This window comes from Telmatherina bonti, assembly GCF_933228915.1.
Source record: "Telmatherina bonti genome assembly, chromosome: 4".
Lineage (NCBI taxonomy): Eukaryota > Metazoa > Chordata > Actinopteri > Atheriniformes > Telmatherinidae > Telmatherina > Telmatherina bonti.
Window position 1 is genome coordinate 23,851,766 of NC_136622.1, and position 10,772 is coordinate 23,862,537.

General features: G+C 39.7%; 1 protein-coding gene across 1 annotated transcript in view; it reads right to left on the reverse strand.

The window, feature by feature from the left end:
* pkp1a (plakophilin 1a) overlaps positions 1 to 10,303 on the reverse strand; it is a 16,762-nt gene extending 6,459 nt beyond the window's left edge. The window contains exons 1-8 of the mRNA XM_079239445.1: positions 10,108 to 10,303; positions 7,657 to 7,778; positions 2,728 to 2,913; positions 2,425 to 2,621; positions 2,161 to 2,302; positions 1,077 to 1,287; positions 597 to 765; positions 217 to 334 (exon numbers count right to left, since the gene is read on the reverse strand). Of these exons, the coding sequence (XP_079095571.1) occupies positions 217 to 334; positions 597 to 765; positions 1,077 to 1,287; positions 2,161 to 2,302; positions 2,425 to 2,621; positions 2,728 to 2,913; positions 7,657 to 7,778; positions 10,108 to 10,291 (1,329 nt within the window). The 5' untranslated portion in view covers positions 10,292 to 10,303. The remainder of the gene's footprint in view (positions 1 to 216; positions 335 to 596; positions 766 to 1,076; positions 1,288 to 2,160; positions 2,303 to 2,424; positions 2,622 to 2,727; positions 2,914 to 7,656; positions 7,779 to 10,107) is intronic.
* Positions 10,304 to 10,772: the final 469 nt, after the last annotated feature.

Below are 10,772 nucleotides of genomic sequence, written 5' to 3' on the forward strand. Positions count from 1 at the left end.
ATATATATATATATATATATATATATATATATATATTTATGCAGTGTTTTGCCTGCAATCAGGGTATGAAGGGGATTTTAGGCAAAAAATGCTCCTGGAAAACATCTCCTGTCCGACCTTTACTTTATTTTCTCCTCACTCTAATGTCAGACAGCCTGAGGATGATGGTAATACAGAGTGATAAATAGCAACTGATGATGACTGAAAGGGTGCTACCTTGTCATCAGGGTTTTCCTCTGCCACACAGGACTGGATGTAGCTCATCAGGGAGTCGATGAGGCCAGGACAGTTTCTCATTGCCTGCCTCTCATTCATCTGGCCGGAGCTCAGGTTCCTTCATGTACAGCATTAAAATGACTGTCACCGTTATATGTAATAAATTAAAATCATTTTATATGATTTCAGAAATCATGCTAATTTTTTTAAGTTAAAAAAAAAAAAATCAGCACAAACATGTTTATTAAACCCAAAACTATTTCCATGGCAATCTGATTTGTAATCAATGAATCAACAAGGTAATGGCAATACTAAGTTTCACCAAAATCTCATCATCGTGACATTATAGCTCTGGAGGATTTAAACCACTTTTTTCTCACCGCAAGCAGCCTGTGGCGTAGTAGAAGACACTTGGATCTATGTGGCTGCTGACGCTGCTGTCTGACCAGCAGTTGAAAGGCGTCACCACATTCTTCGTCAGGGCAGGCAGTGCTGTGGCGATTAGTTCTTTCTTTAGGTGATCGGCAGAGGACAAGTTCCACAGCAGACCTGCAAGTGACATGTAGGAAAATAACTTTACAAGCTTTATAATAATCTTCTATCGCAAACCACATCACCCAATATTATTGCTTAATTTCATACGTGTTATGATGACGACACAGAATAAATGACACTGGATTAAAAAAATGTTTTAAACAAATTAAAAAAAAATTAATTTAAAAATTAATTTAAAAATAACTAATTTTTATTTTGAAATTTTGCAAAGTGCAACAGGAAACAAAAGCCAGATATTAGAGGAAGTTAAGGTTTTATATTCTATATTCCAAATATATTTTGAGATAATGTGTCAATGAAAAGACCAACCAGTGACTTGTTTTGGGTCTCAGTAGAATCAGTCTCTTGCAGTAACTGCAGGGCCTTAGCAATCCCACCACAATGCTGAACCTCCATCTTGTTGTTCTGGTCCTTAAAGACCAGATTCCTCAGAGCCCCAACAGCAGCCTGACTCACTCCTGGGTTGGGGCTGCGGAGCAGAGTCACCAAAGCTGGAATACCCCCGAGCTGTAATACCTGCAGCTCAGAATTGTGGGCAAAAGATGTGTAATAAAACGTTAATGCAGGCAATACGCAGGCAATATCTTCAGACTCTTACAGAGATCCAAAACAATATCATTGCTGAAAATAGATTCCTGCTGTATTTATTATATCTTAAAGGCTCAAACACATTCAATTCTCTCTTGTTTGTGTTCTAAGTGACTGATTGTCTGGAGAATATTTAGAGCCTTTTAGGTACTGAATTTGAATTTGCCTGGAAGGTTTCTAGTGATATATGACAGCATCATTAAATATGCTTTAAAACTTCCCTGAAGTTAAAAACTATATGAAAGAATTGACACTTATTCTCTTAAAGCTGCTTCCCTGAGTTTTTCCTTTTGAGAAAATGTGAGGTTGAAAAATTTGGCACCTTGGGAAACATTTTGTGTGATCACTATAAAATCACCCAGGTAACAAAACTACATTCATTGTAAACAGACGGGAAGAAAATGTATTTTGTGTTGGTGATTGTGAGCAGAGAGAGGTAGAGACGAAACTGAACATTCACGCAGGTAGCTTTGCTGACCTGATAGAAGTCCAGAGTCAAATATTATGCAAATCTGGATTATTAATGCTTTTAACCCTCACCAACAAGTGGAAGATCAACAGTCAACACTGCTTTGATTTTTGAACTGAGTATCAATACATAGACAAAGCCAATACCAGTAAAGTGTTTAGCGAAGCGGCCAAGTAGGATTCGAAATTAATTCTGCCTTTTCTTCAAGCCAAGCTGTTCTCAGAGTGATCCTCCACAACACCATCCTAACTAAACACCATGTGATTTTAAATAGCAACATGCTGGGATTAGCATAAAATGTGGGTAACAAGAAGCGAGCCCAATAGGCAGACCTCAGCTTTGGCGCTTTCTTCATTGAAGGTGGTGTGTTGGATGAACGTGGCTCCACACTGCTGGTAATTCTCCTCTGGGTGAGACAGGAACTCCACGGCCTCTTTGAGGGTCAGATCTGACATGTTTATTGCAGCGTTCACCCTACAGGAATAAATAAGAGGGTTTGGGATGAGTTGTTCTGAGATAAGTCTGTACTGATTTTGTTTTGGGACATTGCTCATTGTAGAATTTTAAAGATAATAGAAGGAAAAATGTCAACTCACATTGGTGTTTGCTCTATTTTGGATATCTTGAGAGTACCCATCTTGCCTTCATTATGAGACTGGATAGAGGGTGGGCGGACTGTGCGTGTGTGGCTGGTGGTGATGTATGTGCCATTAATCTTGGTGGAATGGGTGCTATGTCTATTTCCTCGATCCTGAATGGTGTTTTGACTTTGAGTGGTCTGTCCTTTGGCCTTCTACAAGAAAAGAAGCAGCTTCTAATAATATTCTGTACAATATTAGAGAAAATGTAAAAAAAAAAAAAAGAAAAAAAAAAAAAAAAAGAAAAAAAAAAGTCAATACCATGGCAGCCAGTGGAGCAGAAGAAAAAGGTGGAACCAGAGCAGGATCACTACGACTTGGTTTGAGCCCGTTGGCTTTCTGGGGCCCGTTAGAAGTGCTGATTTGCTGTTCCCATGTGCCCGAGTTGCTGACATGTCTTCCTATTGTGGTTCTTGCAGATATTGAACGACTCCGCTGAGTATGCATCTACAGAGACAGAGGAGTACTTACTGATGAAGAGGTATTATATTTATAGGTTGATATTTTGTTTTGAAAAGCTTGGAAAAAATATGTATAGCAAATGTGCAATATCCAGTCCAACTGAGGAGACCTATAAATAGTATTATCTGTTAAGTCACAGCGTTGCTTTTAGGATTTGTTGTAGCAACAATCCAAGTCCCAAAAAAAGTAGGTCATCCATTTTCCACATGAACAGTTTTCAAACAAACACTGTAACCCAAGCCAGAGGAATGTGACCTGACTTAAACCAGTGTACCTCTTAGCTTCCTTCCTTTCCCCAGTTGATGTTGAGGAACCAGAATGCAGTCAGTACTTAACTAAACCAGGACAACACAGTCTCTTACTGGAGAAAAACCAGAGCTGTTTGCTTTAGGGGACTGCTGGCACAGTTGAGGGCTTTGTGTCTTAAAGTCAGACAGAACACCATTTCAATCTATTTTTTACAACTTTTATGTAAAAGACAGCTCAACCTACCATCGTTACTTCTTTACTCTTGTTTACACACAAGCACAAAACACATGTGTGTAAAGTAGGGCTGGGCGATATGACCTTTTAGCAATATCCCGATATTTTTATGCCATGTCACAATATACAATATATATCTCGATATTTACCTTAGCCTTGAATGAATGCTTTGGTGCATACAATCACATCAGTAAGATGATTTTGTGTCTCCATTAAAACATAATTGCTCATACTGCATTAAGATATGCTGATTTTAAACATTCATGCCAAAAGGATGAAATAGTAACGAAGCAAATTGATCAAAACCGCATTTATTGAACAGTTAAAGCAGTGGCAGAAACATGTCATTTTAAAACAAAATAAAGTGCCTTTGCATGATGTAATAAATGCAACGTATGAAAATAGGTGCTTTAGGGGGTGACTTTTCAAATGATGAACTATTATAAGGCTTTGCTTTATGGATACTTTTTTGAGTTGTCGTGTATTTTTTTAATTGCAGAGTTTAGCATAGAAATCAGTCTTATAATACAAGCAGAATGTCCTCGTATCGTCTCCAATAAACGGCTTCAGCCAGTTTTTAATTCAGGATTCCCACTCCTTTCTGTACTTTCTAGAGACATGACGAGCTAGATAAATATGCTTGTGTCACACACAGTGGATGAGGTGAGTAAGTGACAGAGGCTGTGAATGTAATAAAATATAATGAATTATTTTTGCGTGACATGAAAAACTTTGCAATTTACATCCCACTCTGTAATCCAGAGCGGGATCAATGGCGGATTTGGCTGTTCATTGTGACTGTAGGTGGAGTCGTGCAGGTGTCCTCTCTGCTCCTCTGACTGGCTGCAGCTGCAGCCGGAGCCGGAGCCAACAGAGTACTTTAGGACGGGGAGAGACTCTCGTTCGTGACAATAACTTTACAATATGCGCTTTAAAGTCAGTCGCCAAAACACCAGGAAAGTCTCCAATAACTCCTGTAAAAGTTGCTAGATTTGTCGCTAGTCGCTTTTCACAAGAAGTCGCCAGATTTAGCGAGAAAGTGGCTACACGCTGCCTCTCATGACGTAGCACGTAGCTCACGTTATGTACGTAACTAGGTGCGCTTGCTTTAACTCTCCGTGCAAAGCGGTGCAGAGTCGAGGAGGAGGGAGAAAACCCCGCCCACAGCTAAAAACAACTGCGTGACAACAGGATACTCGAATATGACGAATATAGGCATGTTCTATATCCGCACAGGGGACTAGCAACGATATATCGAGTATATTTGATATATCGCCCAGCCCTAGTGTAAAGCAACACAAACTTTCCTCAAACAGCCTAAGAGAAGGAAATCTTGTAACAGCCTGTGAAAACTATTGGAAAAAGGTTTTTTCCTTATTGCTTTGGTGATGAGTGATTGTTGCAGACAAGCATGTGTTTTCTGCTGGCTGGTTAGAAAATGTAAACAAAAGTGAATAATCAGGCTGATAAGAACATTCTTATCAGTTATTATGACAACAATAAATATTGCTAATGAGGGAAGACAGGACCAGTGAGATGACCCCCGCTAAGTATACCAAAATTCCCTCCTATTATGAGGAAGGAATACTGGTTTACTTGGAAGAAAGTGATAGACAGAAAAGTCCTGTTTCAAACTTGACTGGTTGCTTTGAATCCCACAACACATCATGCCTGCAACTTGGCAGTCAGCACACAATGGAGGTTTGCCAACTGCACGGTTGATCAGAGCTGACTGTGTGTTTATTCTCACAGTTCTGCATCCTCCTTTCATTAGTGTAAAGTCTGACTGAACCAGCAGATATTTCTGGACATCAGAGACGGGGAAAGCCCAAAGATTAATGCAGAGCAAAAGGAAGCCACGCAGACAAACTGCCCAAGTTTTATCATCCTGATTTAGGAAAAAGATTTTAACGTATTTGTTGTGTATTTTCTGCCATTTAACCCCTTAGACCTAATTTGCTCTTTAAATCTAGACTGTCTCTTAATAGTAGAGATATTCAAATAATAGTTTTTTTTTTCTGATATCCGATATACCGATTTTGTCCAACTCTTGAATTCCAATACTGATATCAACAAATACTGATATTTTTTTGGAGCAAGTAGCACCAATCAAACAAAATGATCTGGAAAACTATACATGGGTTATCTTATATTTTATCATTTTGAGTTAGAGAAGACAAAGCTGAAGAGTTTGATATATAACGTGCATGTTGTGTAAAAGCTGTGTCATTAAAAAAGTAAAAAACCAATAATTTCCGATATTGCATTTTGATGCCGATATTGACCGATAATATCAGTATGCCGATAATATTGGACATCACTACCTAAAAGCTATTTTTACACCCTAAAAAATGCCATTGTAACTAGACATTAAATTTTTTTTTTTTTAACCTCTGACTATGCTAAATCTGAAATTAAATCCATTTCAGAAGTAAAAAGCCTGATGGTGAAAGTGAAAGGATATACTGAATATTCGTATTTCGAGCTAGTCAATTAATTGAAAGTTAAGCAAAAATGACATTCAGAACTAATAATTAATATAACCCTGTTCATGTCAATTATTTAACATGCTTGGAAATTTAAATTTTACTTGAATAAATAGAAAAACATTAATTTAATTACCATATTTATTTAATCGGTGTGTGTTTGATTTAACTCATTTCAAAATATCTGCTCTTCTATTGTGAAAATTTATGCAACAAAACATTTCTGTTACTTCAGTTCACTGGATTGATGCCACCTCTGCACCTGCCCATGCTGATTAGTTTTAGAGCATGCACAAAAGCACAACTTTACATCAAAATGTATTCTCTGAAGAACACTTGTAGTCATTTATTGTTCTCCAAGCATCAGAATACATTTAAAATCGTGGCTTGCAGTCTCATTGCATGTGAGCCTGATTCTTGTGTGCTGTCAAGCTGAATTCTTACAGAAATTACAACCATTTCCAAAGAAGAATTAAAATACCTTCAAATAGATGGTAAACTAAGTGACTGCACAGCATTAAGCTCTGCATACATCTTTACAGCATGGTGTGACAAAGATCTCTCTAATGATGTGATGGTTATGAGCTTCCATCAGCAACAGAACACTGCCGCACTCCCTAGAAATGCTTCGACTCACTGTTAGTAGGTGAGGTCAGGCCAGACACACACTATGCATGATCACACACACAAACACATACTGCTGAACTCTAGATTAGTTCACTCTTCCACATGTTTTGTTCTCATCCTACAGAAACAGTTTAAGTTTCACACAGCTGTTCATGAAAACATACACAACTGTACACACACACACACACACACACACACACACACACACACACACACACACACACACACACACACACACACACACACACACACACACACACACACACACACACACTCAACCATCCTTTAAATGTGAATAAAACAAACATGATGCACGAATGAAATGATCCACATGATGTGGGAGAACTCCCAAAAAGTGAATCAGTTAGACATGATCTAATCAGACAACCGTGTGGCAACGCCAGGTGCACAACCAGCATCCTACAACAACGCTATAAATCCGTCATAGCTGAGTGTGTCATCACTTTCACATTCAACATTCGCTAAGTCAGGCTTCACTAATGCTTAGGCTTGTTCCAGCAGAAATTTTAGAGTAATTAGCTTATTGTTTATTTGACATTTTTCTCCGAAAGGAATTTAGAAACTTTAACAGCTTGGGAACAATTTCCTGGAATTTTGACTAATCTTAAAATCTTAAAATCACTGTAATGAAAAGCTGAATGTCCCGGGTGTACCCTGGACATTCCTGCTACCCCTGCTTATTGCTGGGACAGGTTCCAGTCCCCCTTGACCCTGAATATGACTAAGTGATATAGAAAATAAATGAATGTGGAAAACCAGGACCAAGTTGGTGTCTTTCGTTGTTTTAAAGTGTAAAAGAACTGTATTCATACCGTTTTTCTAGTCTTATTGAACTCTAAAAGAACTCCCTGCAGACAGAAATGGGAGGCATTACTGAGCCCACTCAAACACGACAAGACTGTAACTAAATCCAACCTTTCAGTAACATACAAACAAAACATGTTTATCCAATGAATGGCCTGTCTGCTGTGATGGAGGAAGATGTATTGAAACAAATCTAAAGAAAAGTTGTGAAATAACTGCAAAATCATTGAGGTAATTTGATAAAGCCACCACAGGTCTGTGCTCTGATTCACAGCCTGTGGTTCTGTTACAGGACAGAAACAATTACCGCTTTGTCGTAGCCCGCCGACATGGTGGAGCTGGTGCGACTGAAGGTGCCATTTACTTTGGATGGAGAGAACTTGAACGCCCCAAACTCGCTATAGGTTGGCAAACTCGTCGGAGTCAGATCTGTTGGAGGAAAACTCATTTTTAACAACACACACAAAAGAAGAATGCAAGTCAGTCAGGCAGGATGGATAGCGTGGATTTCACTTTGTTTTCAGTATTATAAGGGGGGGATTATTATTTTTAAGAAACAAAAAATGGGTTGATACGTTATTCTGTTTTGCAAAGATTTCCAAAAGACAGCTTAAAGCTGCACCGCAAGAGGCTTAAAATCAATTAAAGATTCTTCAATCTTTAGTGAGACAAAAACACAGACAAGACATCATGTCAGTTACAATTAAGAGGTTTTGTGTCATCATTTGGGCATTAGCTGAGGGCTATCCATCTAGATTCAGCCCTTTGTTTGTCTGTCTTGTAGGGTGAATCATTGGGATGACTTACCTGTGCATTTGACACACCATTAGTCCTGTGGTATGCCAAGTGCAAGGCTTAAAACTTGGAATAAATGTTTTAATCATTGGTGCAAATGTGCAAACCTATTGTCCAAAGGGACAGTTTTCCCAGAGTTATTACAGGACAACGTATAGACTGTAGCCACAGTCACTATAGTCAAACAAAACATGCAAAATCCTGCAGTAGTTTAGAAATCTTAAAGCTGAGACTTCAGCTGGCATTCCAAATCAGTGTGAAATCAGAGGTAAGCAACATGTTTCTCGAGAAAAATACATCGTACAATTCCTAGACCTAGAGAAGCTGTGAGCAATGTTTAGGAAAATAACGCAAGTGGTGGGAAACTGTTGTAGTTCCATGGGATACTGAAAAGGGCTTAACCAACGTATGTCCTGCAACTAATACACCTGTTCAACTCTGTTGTTTAACAGGACAGAAGTCCATGTGTATCAAACCAAAGAGCCCGGAGCAACAGTGGTTTCCCATCACAACTGCCTCCTCCAAGGGCTGAATAGTGCCATTTCTGCTTGGTTTGCAGAATATATAGGTATTCCAGAATTGCTCTGCAAGAATCTGTGTCACCAGTGAGAACATCTGGATCAAGATAGACCACCTGGGGTGGTGATGCATCTGGTCGCCTCATGGAGCTTCAAAGACGTTTGGATTTATTTGAATGAATCAATGCTGCATATCTAAAGAAACTCTCCTTGCAGATCGACCTGATGGGTTTGCACATGTGCAATCCATTGCCTTTTTGTTTTTAAGTAGGCAAAAGCATGTTTTTTACTCCACCTTCAGTTCTTTAAGCACTACAAACAAATTCCTAAGAGCTCCAGAATTTTTCATAGCCAAAGCTGGGGTTAGAAAAAGAAAACTTAAAAAAAAAAAAAAGAAAAAAAAAAAAAAGAAAAGCACTGGGGAGAGTGCAGACCTCAGCCAAGCAACTCATTTCCACTTATATTGTGAAGAATCCTGTGTCCACAAATTCTTCCAGATCACTCCCAAAACTTAATGGAATCTAAGTTAAACAATGGCCGATTCTCACACACACACAAAGAGCCGCCCAGTAGTTTTTGCCTAAAGTTGCTAAGAAACAGAGAAATAAACAAAGGGCAAAACATAACTTCCATGGTGGCGACTAAAACACAACCATGATAAAACAAACAACTGTGTAAATGTGATACAGTCCAGTACATTTACAGAAAATTTCACAATGTCGGACAGTCTTATCTTTGCCACTGAACACTATCTTGTACTCCCAACAACAAATATTTGGATCCACACTGGCCTACTTACAGTAAGTTCAAAGCAGGCAAATGACCTCAGAGATGTGCTAAATTCAACATATGTAACCAGTCATTGCACGTTTTTACAACACAATCTTTCACAGTGATTAAACGCTGCAAACTCACTGTCAGACGGTGCAAGTATCTAATAAAAGCTAGACAAATGTTGTATTACCAGAAGCACCTCAGCTAGCCACAACATGGAGGTCTTTTCTCTGGTTTGTCCCAGGAGCCTAAGTTTTAGCTCATCTTGTCGGAAAGACAAATCCCAGAGTTGTTTAGAGAGACTAAAATGTCATTTTGAATATCTGAGTGAGTTTTTCTTGGTCTATGATCTGCATTCCTAACTCTGAGAGGAACAGCTCAGGGTAACTAGTTGGATGTGTTTCACTCTGTGTTTTTTACACCATAACATGATTTTAAGCGCACATGTTCACAACACTGCTACAGTTTGCACGACGGGGGGGGGGGGGGGGGGGGGGCAAAAACTTTACCAGTAAACTAGGAAACTGTACAGTTTACTTCCAAGTGAAGTCTAGAAAAAAATGGCACTGTATTATTGTGTGGCAAAAACAAACAAACAAACAAACAAAAACAAAAACAAAAAAACAGGGGGAAAAGCAAATGAAGCAATAAGTGTAGATACATTTCCCTACGTGTAGGTGAAGGAGACAGCGTGCCGTTCCTGCTCTGCCTGGACTTGCTCCTCTTAATGGTGTAAACTTGATCCAGCACGCGCTGCTGTCCCGAGCTCAGGTTGTGGTCGGAGGGCAGCGCGAGGGAAGTGTCCTCCGCGATCCCGATGGCTGTAGCAGATCGCAGAGGCTCCGGTACCATCATTTTACCCCAACTCGACGCCTTTCCCGCTAAATAGACAGGTTCAAACCAGTTTGCTGAAAGTGAAATTCAGAGGAGCCCCAGCAGCAGCGAAAGCGGCGGATATAGCAAGTATGCAGATGGTTAAATGTTCCCAGAGAGAACTCCTCCCTGCGGACCGCGCCCCGTTGAAGATTTCACAGGCAGGTGTGGAGCTACAGGGTGGAGCCGAACCCAACCGCACCACACCACGCCACGCCATAGGTCCACATCCCTGCGAGCCGGTGCGCGAGTGGGGAGATTGCAGGTTTAATACGAGTAATATGTTGACTTTAGAAGGACTACTATACATTTCAGAACAGGACCAGAGTTTGAGATCCCCTTCTTATACAAATATGCATAAATATAAAACACTTTCTACCTTCCCTTCAGCAGGGCCGGATCTAAAGTACTCAGGTCCCTGGGCCCAGAGTGTTCCAGGGGCCCCGTTACCCGGCGCAACATT